The sequence below is a fragment of the Manis javanica genome, chromosome 4 (assembly GCF_040802235.1).
Source record: "Manis javanica isolate MJ-LG chromosome 4, MJ_LKY, whole genome shotgun sequence".
Classification (NCBI taxonomy): Eukaryota; Metazoa; Chordata; class Mammalia; order Pholidota; family Manidae; genus Manis; species Manis javanica.
In genome coordinates this window covers 72,484,250-72,502,929 of record NC_133159.1, presented here as the reverse complement: position 1 = coordinate 72,502,929, position 18,680 = coordinate 72,484,250, and the positions used below count along the sequence as shown (strand labels likewise).

Genomic DNA, 18,680 nt, shown 5'->3' with positions numbered 1-18,680 from the left:
AAATTCTCAGAAGGATAATCTTATTGGCTAATCATAAGGGAAAGGGGAGAAAGGGAGAAAAAGGAAAAGGAAACATTGTTCATAGTAAAGAAGTAAGAGGTATGTCTAAATAAAGAGGACTAGGGACATTGTGTACCTTTATAACTTTAAAGGTAACTCAGAATAAAAATACAAATCTTTCCAAATCTAAATGAAACTACATATAAAACAAAGCAAAGGTAACAAAGCATAACAAAGCACATAGTGAAAGACTTGAAAAAATTAACATGGGACAACAAAATAAAACATGGGACAACAAAATAATATGACACATAGATTAAATGAACCATCAGATTACTAAGTGTAAATGGATTTAATTTTTATATTCAAAGGAAAACATTTTCAGAATCAGTCACTAAACAAATCAAGCTCCTTCCTTTTTACCTAAAACACAGTGTTTCAAAGTAGATGAAAATAAAAGTATGGCCAAGAGTATATCAGACAAACGCAAACGGAAAGTGGGGAAAAGGAGCTTGGTCTCAACAGAATATGGTAGAAGTTATACTAAAAAAATTAATAAATCAGACGTAGAAGTTCTCTTTATAATTCAAAAAGGAGCAATAAATACCCATTGAATATATGAATTTTATGATTTTCTATATAAAATAGCCATAGCATCAGTATTCATAAAGCTATGACCCCACAAGGTCTAAGGTCACATAGATACACAGTAAGAGGCTTTCATTATCTCAGTCTATGACAGATTAATTGTATAAAAATAAACAAGGATATAGAGCATATAAATACCATAAACAGTGAAGTTCTGCTGATTGGTATTAAATTCTGTATGCTGAAACATCTTTGTAAATGCATTTCAATAAAAATTGACTGCTTATTAGGCTGTTTCAAAAATAGAAAGTGCAGATTAGACAGCAATCTCTGATCACAATGCTACTAATATTCTTATATTTTAATAACAAAGAAAAAACTCTTTTAGCTATAAATTAAAAAAAATTTTCTCCTTAATCATTTAGATCAATGGGAAAATACAAGTAAAAATTGCATAGCTTCCAGAAAACAACAAAAATGAAATTATCATTCATCAAAGTCTATGGAACACAGCTAAAGCAGAACTCAGAATTTGTTGGTTAAATGCTATAATGAACAAAGTACTCCTCTTCAGAAATTAGAAAAAGAATAAAATACACCAAAACAGAATAGGAAAAGATCACTATTTCATTAATATAAATGTGGAAATTAATGATATAGAAAACAAAAATAAAAGAAAGATAGACAAATCCAAAGGCTGTACTTTTGAAATGACCAGTAATAATACTGAATTAAGAAAAAATAGATCCAAATATTCAAAATCAAAAAATTATATAGGGAACCACAGAAATAGAAAAAAAAAAGAATTGTAAGGAGTATTACATGATGATCTCTGGGAAATGCAGTTGAAAGCCTAGGAGAAGGTTGTTATTTCATAGAAAAGTAAACATTTTAAAGCTGATTCAAAAAGCAGAAGAAAATTAGAATGTATCAGATAACATGAAAGATTAGAAAAGCGAATGAAAACTATTAATAAAAAAAGCCAATATGATAAGTTTGGTTTACAGCTGAGTTTTATCTAACTTTTGAGGAAAAAAAGATAATTCTAATGGTATTTGAACTGTTCTAGACCATAGGAAATAATGAACCTTAAATATTGTGGTCTGATAAAGATAAAGATAAAGTAAAAGGTAAAGTATAGTAAGTGAAATACCACACTCTTAACTCATAAATATTGATGCAGTAACAAGATATCAAAAGAATAATATATAACTATCAGGTCAATTTTATTTTAGAAATGCAAGGATGGTTCAATAATAGGAACTTTATTGAACAGTAAATGCTCAAAGACATTTGATTTGTAAAAAATCCCTGCTATTTATCATAAAAATTCAAATAAAAAATAGAATTGAAGGAAATATATATGTATATATAAAGAAATATGAAAACACATATATGTGTTCTAAAGTTTCAATTAACTCTTTCCAATAGTATTTCCTCTTAATAGAATCAGAAATTTGAGGTGGTAGATAGCAGAAGGTATTATTAAATGAAAGAAGAGATTTTCTTTAGGTAAGGAGCAGCCCTTGATATCATACCAGATAAATGGGGCTTTTATTTTGTGTGTGTCTATGTGGTTTCCCAGAATGATACTTTTCCCATACTTTCTGACTATATGTGCTGTGAACATTGTGATTTTCACAAAAGCAGTGTTTCTTCCATAGTTTAGTCCTTAGATTGGGAGAGGTAGGTAGCATTGGGCAAGAGTACCCAGAGTCACAGACTGAACATGGTGTTTTTCAGGAGTATAAATTTTCATTGAAACTTGAGGATGGGAATAGTTAACTGAGATTTAGCTGGTAATGCATATTTTATATTAAAACAAACATAGCCATATTATGGAGTAAAATTAAGGTTTTTAATAATTATGAAACATGAAAAATCAAAAGATATTTTTTATGTTTTTATGGGGCTTCTTTAAAATATTTCCCCCAATCCTTGGAGATGCATATAATTTTAAGCTGCTGTTAGGAATATTTTGGTGGAAAAGTTTGAGAGACCCTGTCATACAACATCCTAGTTACATTTATAGTATTTAAAACTGTTATTAAAATTACAAATACTGTAGAAATAAAATGATGTTTCCTACTTTAAATAAACCACTTGAGTGTTTGTAAAGCTAATGAGAAATCATTTTAATTTTATTGCTAGGTTACGAATGAGTGATATTCAGTAATTTCATTGTATATAGTTGTCAGACTTGGGTCTGACACTTGCCATTATGTTTGCTAGTTGTAATTAATATGAATTACCAAATATCTACTAATTTCCTGTAAAAGGAGAATGAAATGGTGCACAATATTCCTGCCTAATTTTCAGAAACTTATTTTCCCTCATTCATCACAACAGTGAATGAACAATTATTTGCCATTCCTTGTTGCAAATGATTATATATGTACAAAGATACAGATGGGAGATTTATAACCCAAAGAGTAATAAAGGTCAAATGGATGACTAAGCTGTTCTAGATCTTGAAGAAAGGATTCATCATTCTTTACAAGTTATATTTAACTTAATAAGACTCTGGAGATAAGTATGACATCTGATCAGATTTTAGTTGGGAAAATCCATTCATTCTAGAATTACGGAACTATTTACAAGGCAGATGTAGTGGATATCCACGAAACGTTCAGATGTAGAATCTGTCCAACAAAAGTTTGTTATTGAAAGGTAAGCAGTAACATTACAATAATAAATAAACCAGAAAAATCCATAATTATATAAAATTCATATTGTATGAAATCTATATTATATAAAAACTATTTAAGAAGAGTTTACAAATTGTTCAGATAAAAATTATTGACATGGAGTGGGAAAAAATGGAAAAGAGAGAAACTTGGGAGAAACTCTCTTAAATGTGTCAGAGAAAAAGTATGGTGATCATCAACAATAGGAATTTAAATTCTCTTGTCCAGGAGGTATCAAGGTGACTGGGTACTTTATGTGTAGTGCACACATGAGATATTAGACATAGGGAGAGCTCTTGTGTGACTTGTAAGTTTCCAGAAAGCCTGAAGGGGAAACAGCCTGAAAAATCACAGTTTAAAGGACTATGTAACCTTCATTTATAGAATAGTTTCCAAATTAAAAACTTCCTTTTGTGTGTCCCCATTTTCTCTTCAGCATAGAAGTGATAGTTTTAAGTTCTAAATTAAAGAAGTAATATTCATTGGTGTACCAAATAAGATTGCTAATTGGGGAAAATGAGAGAATATTTATTACATTTTGATTTTAGGGATATTGATGTGTGTGTGTGTGTACATGTGTGTGTACATGTGTTTCAAATTTTTTTAATATAATATCTTACTGTCCTTCTCCATCTCTGTCATCACCTAGAATTGATAGAGTGTGCTCATTGTAGGGATTGCTGTTGATGGGAAGATTTTTCTCATACTCATTTATATGAATGCATGAATGCATAAGAGTAAGATTCTTTCTCTCTTTCTTTTTCTCTCTCTCTTTTTAATTTCCAGGCATAGATATTCTTCATCAACTAGGTCTTGGAGGCAACGATGTAAAATACTCATCATCAGTGACTGCGGTACCATCATCATCTACACCATTACCTCGGGGGGTCCATTTAACAGAATCAGGTGTCATTTTAACAAATAATGCTTATTTTGAGTCACCTCTCAGAATTTTACCAGTCAAGTTAGAACAGCCATTTACGATATTAATTGGGTTGCAGTCACATAGAGTAAACAATGCATTTCTCTTCAGCATTAGAAATAAAAATAGACTGCAATTAGGAGTACAATTATTACCTAAAAAATTAGCGGTATACCTTGGAGGAAAGCAGTCTGTATTTTTCAACTACAGTGTTCATGATGAGCAATGGCACTCCCTGGCAATTACTATTCAAAACCAAGTTGTCTCAATGTTTGTTGAGTGTGGAAAGAAATACTTTAGCAGAGAGACTCTTTCAGAAGTTCTGACCTTTGATGCTAACAGTGTGTTTACCTTAGGAAGTATGAATAATAATTCTGTCAATTTTGAAGGAATACTATGTCAGTTGGATATTGTTCCTTCTGCAGATGCATCTGCAAACTATTGCAGGTACATGAAACAGCAGTGTCGTCCTGAGACAAGGCTTCTTCATACAACTATTGTACCAGCTGAGATACCAGAAAACTCTCCTTTGCTTAAGCAGTTTGGTGAAAAAGTATTGGCAGAAGATACACTTAGTAAAGGCAAAAGTATTCCAAATATTATAAATAATGATTCTGCAACAGTGCATAAACAACAAGAGTACCAGATACCAAGATCTCAGTTAACTTCTCATCATTCAGGGAAGGTCTCTGCTGTGGATCTTGTGAGCCATGGGATTCAGTCCAAAGAAATGATCACTGAGGAACATACTCAGACCAATTTAAGCCTGTCGATGACCCATCATCGCTTCAATGAAGCAAGAACAAATAGCAAGGGGAAATTGAGTTCTCTCATAAATGTATCCAATAATATCACACAGCATGATGATAGAGTAACTGGGCTGTCACCATTTAAGAAGATACCATCTATTCTTCCTCATATAAAACAAGATACAATTGCTAATCTCCAGGAGACTATCACAGCAAATCTACACACTAATGAACTCATGGAACTACAACAGATTTCAAATACAACCTTACACAGAGTGACAGATGAGCCATCTGTGGATAATCACCTTGATCTAAGGAAGGAAGGTGAACTTGATCCTGACGCTACTTATGCCATCGAAAATAGCTATGAAAATGAGTTTTATGATTATTATTATTATTATGAGGATCTTAATACAATGCTGGAAATGGAGAATCTGAGAGGGCCAAAAGGGGATCCTGGACCTCCCGTAAGTTGTTATTGTTTTTAAAATATGTCTTAATGCACTAACTTAACATCCATTTCAGAAAGAATTCTCTAGACTGAACAATTCAGAAAAGAGCACATTTGTCTCAGAAGTATATCCTGGACACATGAGTGAATTTATGGTTCCTATAACACGTCTAACCAGAATGCAACCCTGGCTCAAAAATTGTACTTTTTTGTTTTATTTTTATTGGCAGGCTGAAAAGGTTACTTAATTCTGGTAAAGTGGTGAGTAAGCTATATGTTTTTCTTCTTCAGTTGAAATTCAACCAGGAATTCAACTGCTAAATACAGATCAGCATATTAAACAAAATTATAGGCTTAATGCATAGTCATGTTAAGAGAACAATATAAAAGTTATAGTAGAATAAAGAAAAATACAGATCAATTAAATATCCTTTCAGATAATAGTATTAAATGAATTAAAATAAGAGTGTAAAATTTATTTTAGTTAGAGATAATTTTGTAGTGAGTAACTGGGAAAAAGCTTTATCATTCTTAATGGAATATTTTAATTTCCATGGAAGGGCATATTCAAATTTGTCTTTAATGATAAAGTCAATTTACATTTAAGGATTAATAAAAATTCCATCTCCCCAATAAAAAATATAGACATTCAGCCCATCAGTCTATTCAATGAAAAAAAACAGCCAAATCACTTATTTAATAATGTCTGAACAAAACTACAAGATAATGGACTGATTTTTTTCAGCTCTGAAATTCTTTTGTTGTGTAGGTGCAATTACAGATGAATATTTGAAAAAGGTCTAAATCATTTAGAACTCTTAGCTATTTAAAACTACAACATTAGAAGCGTTATGCTTTTACCTTTCATATCCATAGACCTAAAGTTATCAGCCTATATGTTTTTAGAAATTGTTTTTAAGTTGCAAGTAGACTAAAATATATCTTAAAGTATTTTTTTATTTGATGGAAATAAAACTGGAGTCATTGTTTTAGTTCTAGGAACCACAGAATTGAAGAAGGTGATGTTTCTTGCTTAGCTTGTGTTTCCTTCGCGGCTATTACTCAAAGTGATTTGATAGGTTTTGAGAAGCTCTTATTAGAGTGAATGCTTAAAAGTTTTAAAATAAAATATGAAGAACATATTATTATAGAGAAATAATAATTTCAGCTATGACAATTAATTATCAATATATTAGTAATAAAATTTATGTACTGGATACTTCATATTAAATTAATAGTTATCAGAAGAAAACATCAGTATGATGAAATGAACATTAATCTTCTCTATGAATCCAGAAATAATCATTTCAACATTGGTAGGTGAAGCAGTAATATTTGACAGATTTTTTTTATTGAAGTATCATTAATGTACGATCTTACATTGGTTTCAAATATACAACACAGTGGTTTAACAGTTACCCATATTATTAAATCCTTACACCTACTAGTGTGGTTACTATCTTGACAGATATTTACTTAATCTCTGCTATGGGCAAAGCAGGAACACAAAATATGCCTAACCCAGTCAGTGCTCAGAAGGGGCTTACATTTCAATAACGGGAATACAAGAAGTACATTTATAATTATAATTCATGATGAAGTGATATAAATGCCACTGAGAGATACCAATTAAATATATGGTGTACAAACATTCAAAGGTAAGGAAAAAAGTTTTTAAGGGGATTCCAATGAAAGATCACTTAAGTTTGAGTTGTTCAGAATAGTTCTTGTGGACAAACTTAGTTATAACCTAGACCTCAAAGAATAGATATGATCTGATAGGTGAAAGGAACTGGTATAGTTTTCATATGGTAAAAAATAGCATAATAGCTATCATTTGACTTTTTACCTTGTGGTAGATGCCCTTTACATTGATTATATTAACTTAAAAGATTTCAGAGGTTGGTATTATTATCCTCATTTTTCAAGTGAAGAAATGGAAGTCTAGATAAGTAAATTTACTTGCTCATAACCACATTGCTAGTAAATGATACTGGCAATTTAGTTCAGGATTTGGACACAGGTTTTCTGTCTCTAAAGCTCAAACTCTTTCATGGTATTAGGCTCAACAATATTAGACATATATAAGACCCAAGTTAGATGTTGTAAGTTGTAGAGAGACTTAATTGTTAAACTGATAGTTCTAACTTTATCTTGTTCTTAGTGTGGAATTTTGCAGGTTTCAAAGCAGGGATATTTATTAATAGGGCAGTCAGCCTGGCAGCAGTCCCAGAACAGAAGGGAAGTTCCTGCTATTATCCTGATGTTTAAAGACTAGGACATTATCCAGAATGACAGCATTGAAATGCCAAGAAAAGTAAAATTTAAGAGATTTGAAGGAAAGTTTAGTAGAATTAGGAAATTAGTTGGACCTATGGACAAAGCAAAAAGGAAGAGAATCAAAGATGACTCTAAAGTTTTAAGCTTGTGGTTTGAGAGAATGGTGATACCATAACTAAAAACACTAATTAAGAGAGAGAGTTGCTTTAAGGATAGAAAACTAATTTGAAACATTTAAAGTACTATTGGCAATTCAGTAAGCCGTTGGATAAGTTGAAGAAGCTGAAGCAAAAAAGGTCAAAATAGGAGATAAAGATTTGGGAGTCTTCCCATCGATATTATAATTGAATCTACAGGATTGGATAATTTGCAAGGAATGGAATTTGCTATAGGGTCATGAGTCAAATCCTGGGGAATATTTGCTTTTGGATTATGGAAGAAAAAAGGCAGAAATGTGATAGAATAGTCAGAGAGATGGGAGAGAAGAATATATTGTACTATCACAAAAGCTAAAGAAGAGATTTGAGAAGAAACTGATCAGCAGTGCTAAAACTACAGAGAAATCAAAGGAGATGAGGACAGGGAAAAGGGTGGGGGGAGGAGAATCCATTGCATCTTCTGTGGGAAAATCATTGTTAAATTTTGAGAATCTCATTTCAGCACAGTTGTAGAAGACTAAAAGTAGATTTTAGAAAGCTAGTGAGAGAATGAATGGTGATGAAATGATGAACTTGGTCGAGGTTGTTCCACTGCTTTTTAAAGTGGATGTTAACTTTGTTGAGGCCAGCGTGCCTTTAATGATTTTCCAGTTTGTATTTGATCAGTTTTCCTTGCTTCTGACATGGCTTTCATTTATGCTGGCTTCTTTTTTCTCTTTCATATTTTTCTTAAGCTCTTATGGTTCACATTTCATTACCTTAGTTGTAATTTTTATCTCTCATAACTCTTCTGTGAACTCTCTTATAGAAAAATAGCATTTGAAACTCTTTGAATCTACAGTGAACTATAGTCATTATAGTGACTGAACTTTTTCCTCTATTGCATGGAATAGTTCCTCATTTGGTAAATGATTTTCATTTATTTTAATTTATGTTTCTGTCCTCACACTTCCCCTCACTATTTCTAGATCCCTTGCTAGTTTCTTTCTGAATATTACTTATTTTTAAATAAATACAACTCTACCTGGGCCACTATTTGTTTTAGAATAGTATAGGAAGAGGCAAAGGGAAGTACGTGGGGTGGTACTCAGTGTCAAATGGAGGCAGCTGCCTTACATGCCATCCTACCATATTTATTCTGCCCTCTACCCAGTCACATAGCTCCTCCTGTTTGCATGTACAATTTGTTGTGAAGCCCTTTATATCACAGGCTTTCTGAGAAGTGATATGATTTATGCTCTTGTCTTTTACACTTTCTCACCACCAGATATCTCCTTGAGATTAGGAGATTTGGTTGTAGATTATAAAAATGGTGGGTTCTTCCTCCTCAGCTCTACCTTCCTTACTCTTGTCTGTTTGGGTCTTTACTGGGTCATGAATTATATTTCCTGTGGCTTTCCTATTCGCTTAAACCCCATCACTGCAATCAAAGGATTGGTGGAATGAATTTACCGGACTGGTGTGCTTTCAGATTTCTGCAGTCTGTCCAACGGCTGAGGGCCAAGAGGGTTTTTGTGTTTTTTTGTGTGTTTTGTCATCTTTCAACATCTTTCCTTGCCCCAGAGTTTCTCAGCATTTGGAAGATAATTTTCATATTTTGTGGTTTGTGGTTGTGGTATTTTCCTTGTTTCATTGGAGATGTTTTTTGTTATTTTTCAGGTGGTTTGGAGAGAGGGAGAGTAGTTTAAAAATTGTTGTTATTCTGTCATCTTTTACATAAATTCTCTAGTGTTCATTTTTAAAGCATAAATCAGATCATATCATTTATCTGCTTAAACTCTTCAGTGCCAAAATAAAAAGCAGTTATAATAAACTAAAAACTTTCATGACCTGTGTGGTCATATCTGATCTGGCTCCTGCTTAACTCTTCAATCCCATCTTGTTCCACTTTTCCTTACTCTCAGTATTAGTTCTCTTTTAGTTCCTCAATAAGACTATGTTTCTTGTTTTGTTTTGTTTTACTCATGCCCTCATTCATTTTATTCCTGTTTCTGGAACTGTATTTTCTCCTCTTTTCTGACTCCTATGCATCTTTTAGGTTTAACTTAGCACTTTCTCAGAGAAGTCTTTTCTGATACAATATAAATGAGGTGCACTGTGTTAATCTTTCTCTTGTTTGCTTGTTCTTTTCCTTCATATCACTAAGTAAAAAGTATAGTTATGTATTTATCTGTTAATGTGTGTCTTTTTCTCTACACTGTAAGTTCCAGGAGAGCTTGATGCTTACTAATTGTTTATTGAGTAGGTGAATGCACGAATTGGTAAATGAATTTAGAAAGGAATTTTAGATGCAGGGCTTCCAAGATAATTGACTGGGCATTACTCTCTTAGATTACATTTGCCTTAGTGTATGTATTACCATAGAAATAATAATATTATAACTAACATTAATTGAGTGATTGCTGTGCCCCATGCATACCTTAAAAAAATTAGCTACTATTTATCATACATAGTGACAGATATTTTTATACAATATCGTTAACACTCACAATAACCCTGAAAAGTAGGTTTTTATCAGTATCGTAAAGATGAGGAAACTAAAGCTTAGAAAGAGTAACCTATTTGTCCAAGTTCATTCAGCCACTAAATGATTAAGACATGGTTTGAATCTAGATTGGACAATTACAAAACCATTGTGTTTAAATGGAATTATACTTTCTCTTACTGACCAATAATCTGAAAGTTAAAGTACATTTTCTAGTAATTAAGTTTATATATAAAAAATTATTCTTCTCAAGAACAGTCATGCCATATAAAATTAATTTGCTTCTCTGGTTTCTAGAAGATGCCTATTTGTAACTTGTTCTCAAAAGATTTGGAAATGCAGAATTGTGAAGACCAGTTAAAATTGTTTTCATTTAATGCTTACTAAGCAATGAAAATATTTCAACATGATATAAAATAGACTTTCTTTTCCCCAATATCTAATACTAACTGTAATACTACTTTCTCAATGTGAAATAGTTTTTTTTTTTCACAAAGTGGTATGATAGGACAATAAACCAAACTGGACATTTGTTTTAATTTTCCATTTAGTTTTTCATTTTTATTTATTTTCTGGAACTTGATTTGAAATCAACAGCAGTTAACTTCTGATTATAGCAGCAGAATCAGAACTTATTTGAAAAGAATTTCAATTAAAAAAAATAAGTGAAGGTCAATTTTTGATGGATGCTAGTGATATAATAATAGCTGTTGAAGTATTTGAATTGCTTAGGAAGGAGAATACCCTCAGTTTGGGGTTGAATAGAAGTAGTTACTTCTCTCTCAATATTAGGAAAAACATGAAAGGTTTTTATCAAGTATAGTGTAGGAGAAGGAAATAATACACTTGAAGGACAATGGATTTTTCCTTCAAATAGAACTGCAAAATTACTATAATTCAATAAAGGAGAAGATTTCAAAGAGTAGTTAATATCAAGAGTTATGAAAAAATTAATAAAAATGCGGCTCATTAGGTCATGCTACTAATTAATGGTAGGGCTACTTTGATATGTCTAATTGCAATGCTCATACTATTTTACTGCCCTGTTAATGAATATTTGTAAAACGGAATATGTGTATTTTCTAGAGATAGCAAGCATCATTCCCTATCAGAGTGCTCAGTAACAATTAAATGAATGAACAGATGAAAGAATGAATATATTAACCACATCCCAAATGAACATTTATTCTTCCACTGCTGATTATTAAAGGAAGAAGATAACATAAGGCATGAAGCAAAGAAGTAGTTTCCTATCTAATAAGCTAAGTGTAAAGAACTCAGGACACCTTAAAAATTTATCACTTTTTGCTTTCACACTTTGTTTTACAAACCATTTAATTCTATTAGAGACTACCTGGTATGGTATGCTGCATTTGGTATAAAGCAGATTTATTACTGAATATACTAGAAAGATCTCACTATAAAAGTTTAACTCATTACACAGGTCCTTGGTATAAGTCTTTTAAAAGAATGTAAAATTGTGGGTGCTCTAATTTTTAAAGGCAGGCCTTCTTTTGAAATGTGTTTGAGAAAACCTGTAGTTGCTGGTCTCCAAACCCTAAATTGAATTCCTCTTTCAGTAGCAAAAGTAAATTTAGGTAAAAATTACCCACAAAACTACTAGTTATGGTGTCTGTAAAAACCAGATAAAGTGGCTATAACCATAAGTCATAGACTTCCTGCTGCCGTTTCTGGCCAGATGAAAGAGCACACTTGGGTCTCAGCTCTCACCCCTGCTGATTAGAATGAGGGAATTCATGTTACTTTAAAAATCATCATCAGCTGGGAACTGGGGACTGAAAATGAGCCCTGGAGTGAGCATCTTAATAAGGCTTGTGAAAAAATATGTGTCTGTTATCATGCCTAATATCTTGGCATTTATTTCCCAAGGGTCCACCTGGTCCAATGGGTATCCCAGGTCTGGCAGGGAAAAGAGGTCCACGGGTGAGTAGATGGGCTCCTTTTCCCGCTTTCTATTAAAGCTAGTAACTTTCCAGTATGTTTTTTGTTGTATTGTACAGAATGTGCTTCCTTTGGAAACCTGCCTAGTTCTTCAAACTTAGCCCTACCTTTGCCAATTTAAGGGAAGCTTAGGAGTTCCTGCAGTTTATTTACTTGAATTTAAACACCCAGCCAAAGCATTCTCTGTGAACTTGCCAAAGAACGATTATCAAATTTGTAGATTAGTGGTTGTTCGAATGGTGCTACTTGTAACATTATTCTTAGTTATGAAGTGATCTCATCTGTAGTTGATCGTCCAAGGTGGGGTTCATTTGCTTTGGGAAATGAAGAGGAGTGGGCTGCCTTAAAATAGCACATTCCTGGGTTACATAGTGGAAAATACTGGAGCTATTGACTAGAAAAATAATTGTCCTGATGAAAAAAGCTGCCTTAAGGATCAACAGTAGTGTCTCACGTTACACAGATTCAATGAAAGATTTATTGCTGTGTTAGAATTAATTTCTTTCAAACCTAAAAAATAAAGGTGGACTTTTACTACCAAAAATTCTTCAAAGAGTGAGAAAAAGAATTAGGCATTTTAAAGACAAATGCAAATACCATATATAATACATTTTCTTTTTATCCTGACTTTAATTTCTCATATAAACAATATGTTCACCACCCACCATAAAATATTATTTTATGTTGTCCATATTCACATCAAACTCCTGTCTGTGTGAGGCCTAAGATGAATGCCCTCTGGATCCTAGCTGTTCTTTAGCATTTCTTTTATCTCTACATAATTAATGGCAATCACATTCCTCCCAGGGTCTCTTCTGAACCTTGCCCATTCTCCTTTAGAATTAATTCCATTCCCGATTCATTACTAAGGCTGTTCCTCTTCCACAGCACGACCTTCAGTTTCTGAATCTTCATCTAGTCTCACAATTCAGCAGTATCCTTCCCTAGTTTCCATCTTTTTTTTGGACTTTTCCAATCCTTCTTTCATTAAGGAAGGAATAGTATTCTTCTTAAGACTCATTATTACATTTGTGTTCCTAATTTTATCTCCATTCAATTATTTAACTTAAAACTTGTAATTTCTCATTTTTTCTCTTCCTAGGTTTTATCTCCTTTGGCAACAGACAATACATTGACCCTTTAAAAAAATTCTGAACTTCATTAATAGGACTTTTTCCCAAAGTTATTATAGCTGTTTACTCTTGTACTACTGAGCTTTGTGAAATAATAGTTTATACCCATTACCCTTATATCTAATTAATAGGTCACTTGTTAATCCCCATAAGTTTTTCCATCTACATTATTACAATTTATTTTTTGAACACAGTTGCTTGTACATAGTAGGTACTCAGTAAATAGAAGTAGTTATTCAATTTAAATTGACATTCATTGAGTGACTACTAAGTGCTAAATACTACATTGGTAATATTAAAAAGTCTCTTTTCAAAGAATTTATAATCGGGCTAAGCAGCATGTCAGTAAGGTAATTCATATAACAATAAGATGTTTAAATAACAGATTAGAGCTGTATAAAAATTGTCTCAAAGCAATATACAGTTGATTGAAAATACATTTTACATTCATCAATTTCTATGGAAGTTAGTAGGAACGAGAAACTGCTTCATGCTAGTGTACCCAAGATTTAAAAACGATGTGGGATATCAGGTGGCACTTGAATGATTTGGGTAGGTGTGATGGGGCAAGGTTACATGAAGTCAGTCTTTAAGGCATACATAGTAGCATAAGCAAAACTCCAAGTGCAGACAGGGTTAATACGTGTATTTACTCACAAGTACACTGTTATTTTTAGGTTTCTTTCTCTGCACAGCTTTGACAAGTAGCATTAAGAAAGGTGGCTGGAAATGGGGGTGGTAAATAAGAGGGGTAAACATCTTGAAGCAGTGTTTTGAAGCAAAAGATGGAAACCACAGATCTGCTCTCAGATTAGTGTAGCTCTCCTTTCCAAGACTGAAATATCCAATATCTCAGAAAATATAAAGAATTTTGTTAAAAAAAAGGCAATGTTTATATTAATGAAATTATATTAAGTAATATTTATTTGAATGTTATAATAAACACTATGAATTGTATCTGGATCTGTTCTAAGAATGATCTGACTTCCTTACTATTTGCAGGGCATACCAGGGCCACATGGAAATCCTGGGTTACCTGGATCACCAGGTCTAAAAGTGAGTGATTAACAGTATCACATCATTTTCCTGATATTATTAAAAATGGTTCTTTTCTTTTTAAATGAGGCAGAATTGAAATACAATATTAGTTTCAGGTGTATAGCATAATGACTTGCCACTTGCATACACTGAAAAATCAGCACCACAATAAGCCCAGTCACCATTTGTTACCATAAAAAAATTACCAAAAATGTCTTTTTCTTGCGATGAGAACTTTCACAATCCGCTCTCCCAGCAACCTTCAAATATACATTACCATACCATTGACTCTAGCCACCATGCTACACACCACATCCTGTAATTTTTGCATTTCACAACTAGAAGTCTATGCCTCCCTATGCACTTCATCATTTTACTTATTCCTCCCTCCCACCCGCCACCCCCTCAATCACCATTCTGTTCTCTACATCTATGAGTTTTAGTTGTTTGTTTTGTTTTTAGATTCTACATATAAGTGAGATCATTGTGATGTCTGTCTTTCTCTGATTTATTTCACTTAGCATAATGCCCTTTAGGTCCATCCATGTTCCAAATGGCAAGATTTCCTTCTTTTTTTGTGGCTGAGTAGTTTCCATTACACACACACACACACACACACACATACACACATACACACAGACATATACATGCACCACATCTTTATCCATTCTTCCATCAATGGGCACTTAGTATGTTTCCATATCTGGGCTATTATAAATAATACTGCAATGAACATAGGAATATATATATCCCTTTTTGTGTTAATGTTTTCATTTTCTTCAAATACTCAGAAATGGAATTTTTAGATCATACGGTAGTTCTGTTTCTAGTTTTTTGAGGTCCTTCCATACTGTTTTTCATACTGGCTGTACCAAGTTGCATTCCCACCAACAGAGCATGAACGTTCTCTTTTCTTCACATGTTCACTGACACTTGATATTTCTGGTATTTTTGATAATTGCCATTCTAACAGGTATGAAATGATACCTCATTGTGGTTTTCATTTGCATTTCCCTGATGATTAATGGTTTTGAGCATGCTTTTATGTGCCTATTGACCCTCTGTATGTCCTCTTTGGAAAAATGTCTATTCAGATCCTCTGCTCATTTTTTTAATTGGATTTGTTTTTTATTTTTGCTGTTGAGTTGTATGAGTTCTTTATCTATTTTGGATTTTAACCCTTTCTCAGATATATGACTTGCAAATATTTTCTCTCATTCTCTGGGTTGTCTTCATTTTGTTGATTTTTTTTGCTGTGCAGAAGCTTTTTAGTTTGATGCAGCCCCACTTGTGTATTTTGCTTCCGTTGCCTTTGTATTTGGGATCAGATCCAAAAAGTATCACCAAGACTGGTGTCAAGGAATTTACTGCCTGTGTTTTCTTCTAGGAATTTCATGGTTTCAAGATTTACATTCAAATTTTAATCAATTTTTAGTTGATTTTTGTGTATGGTGTAGGATAGTAGTCTAGTTTCATTCTTCTGATGCGGCTGTCCAGTTTCCCCAGCACCATTTATTAAAGAGTCCATCCTTTCTCTATTGTATATTCTTGGCACTATTTTCATAAATTAGTTGACCATAAATGTATGGGTTTACTTCTGTGCTCTCTATTCTTTTCCATTGATCTATGTGTTTCCTTTTGTGACAATAATACACTATCTTAATTACTATACCTTCATGTTATGGTTTTAAATCAAGGAACACAATGCCTCCAGCTTTTTTCTTTTTTCTCAACATAGCTGTTTGGGGTCTTTTGTGGTTCCATACAGATTTTAGGATGATTTTTCTATTTCTGTGAAAACTGCCATTGGAATTTTGATAGGGGTTGTATAATCTAGATTATTTTGAGAATTTGAACATTATAACAATATTAATTCTATCAATCCATGAGTATGGAATATCTTTCCATTTATTTGTGTCTTCAATTTCTTTCATTAATGTCTTAGTAGTTTACAGAGTGTAGGTCTTCCACTGTCTTGTTTAAATTTATTTTGAGATATTCTTTCTGATGCAATTGTAAATGGGATTCTTTTCTTAATTTCTCTTTCCTATAGTTCATTGTTAATGAATAGAATGCAACATATTTTTGTACATTGATTTGTACAATATTAGTTTATTTATTTCTGTACAAAAGTTTTTCCTGAAACTTTACTGAATTCATTTACTATTTACAACAGTTTTTGATACTCTTTAGGGTTTTCTGTATATAAAATCATACTATCTGCAAATAGTGAGTTTTACTTCTTCATTTCCAATTTGATGCTTTTTATTTCTTTTTATAGCCTAATTGCTGTGGTCAGGGCTTCCAATATTATGTTGAATAAAAGTAGTGAGTGAGCATCCTTGTCTTGTATCTAATCTTACAGGAAAAACTTTAAGCTTTTCACCATTGAATATGATCCTAGCTGTGCATACATCTTTTAAATCCATCTGGCCTACTGTGTTGTTTAAGTCCACTGTTTCCTTATTGATTTTCTGTCTGGATAGTCTATCCATTGATGTAAGTGTCCTGTTCAAGTTTTCTACCATTATTATATTACTGTCAATTTCTCTCTTTATGTTAATTTTTGCTTTGTGTATTTAGATGCTCCTTTATATATGTATGTTTGGACTGACCCCTTTGTCATTATTAATGCCTTCTTTGTCTTTTATTACAATCTTTGTTATCTCTCTTTTAAAGTCTTTTTCTTTGTTTGTTTGACATAAGTATACTCCTTTTTACTTTTGGTTTCTGTTTTCATGAAACATCTTTTTCTATCCCTACACTTTCAGTCTGCATGTGTCCTAAGTGAGTCTCTTAGAGGCAGCATATATATATATATATATATATATATATATATATACAGGTAGGTAGATAGATAGATAGATAGATCTGTTTTTTTTAATCCATTCAGCCACTCTATGTGTTTTGATTAGGAAATGTAGTCCATTTACAGTTAAAGTAACTATTGGAAGGCATGCACTTATTGTCATTTTGTTCATTGTTTTCTGGCTGTTTTGTAGTTCCTTTCTGTTCCTTCTTCTTTTGCTCTCGTCCCTTATGGTTTGATGACTTTGTTTAGTATTATGCTCAGATTCCCCTCATATTATCTTTTGTGTATCTACTATAGACTTTTGCTTTGTGGTTGCCATATGGATCACATATGACAGCCTATATATATGTGTATATATATATATAAATAATATATGTAACACTCTATTTTATGTTGATAAAAACTTAAATTTGAGTGCATTCTAAGCCCTGCCCCATGTTTTATGTTTTTGATGTCACATTTTTAAAAAAGTAAAAATTTTCATATTTTATGTATCCCGATTATTTTTATAGTTTTTTACTACTTTTCTCTTTTAACCTTGATACTAGCTTTATTAGTTATTGATCCACCACCTTTATAATATAGTTTCCTTTACCAGTGAAATTTTTACTTTTATGTTTTCTTGTTACTAATTAATGTATTTTTTTCCACTTAAAAAGTCTTTTTAACATTTGTTGTAAGGCTGATTTAGTGATGATGCACTCTGGTAGCTCTGCTTCTCTAAAAAAACTCTCTCTTCTTCCCTTCTAATTATAACATTGTTGGGTAGCATATCCTTGGTTGAAAATTTTTTCCTCTCAGCACTTTGAATACATTGTGCCACTCCCTTCTGGCCTGGAAAAAACTTATGCTGAATAATCTGCTTCTAGTTTTATGGGGACTTCCTTGTTTTTCTCTTGCTGCTTTTTACATTCTTTCTTTAACTTTTAACATTTTAATTATAATATGTCTTGGTATCTATCTTTTTGGGTTCATCTTTTCCAGAACTCTCTGGGCTTCCTGGATCTGGATGTCTGTTCCCTTCCCCTGGCTAGGGAAGTTTTCAGCCATTATTTCCTCAAATAAGTTAGAAGGTCTTTAACTTATAAAGTCAATCTTGGTACATTGAGGATCCCTGTTATCTCCAGAGCAATAATATAGTCTTGGCCTGGCAGAGACGTCCTTTTCCCTGAAAGTGTACTACACTTTGAGATTTATATGATTTATCGTAAAGTCAAGTAAAGTCTTGCTTTGGTATTCCAAAGCCTTTATTGTCAAAATATGATGACAATATATGGAAACTTCTGAAACATACAGATTATGATTTGAGTAGTTTACCTTAAATCAAGACCATTTCAATGTGTAAATAAATAGTGAGGAAATAAAAGCTCATTTGTCTTCCTGTTTCATATTCCCCTGATATTTTCATGTGAAAA

General features: G+C 32.5%; 1 protein-coding gene across 4 annotated transcripts in view; it reads left to right on the top strand.

The window, feature by feature from the left end:
- Positions 1-18,680, top strand: part of COL24A1 (collagen type XXIV alpha 1 chain) — a 364,470-nt gene that overhangs the window by 21,670 nt on the left and 324,120 nt on the right. For 3 of the 4 annotated variants that reach the window (XM_073234227.1, XM_073234226.1, XM_073234225.1), the window contains 4 exons: positions 4,062-4,181; positions 4,623-5,413; positions 12,211-12,264; positions 14,418-14,471. In XM_073234227.1, the coding sequence (XP_073090328.1) occupies positions 4,062-4,181; positions 4,623-5,413; positions 12,211-12,264; positions 14,418-14,471 (1,019 nt within the window). The remainder of the gene's footprint in view (positions 1-4,061; positions 4,182-4,622; positions 5,414-12,210; positions 12,265-14,417; positions 14,472-18,680) is intronic. The other variant, XM_073234228.1, reaches the window with a different exon arrangement.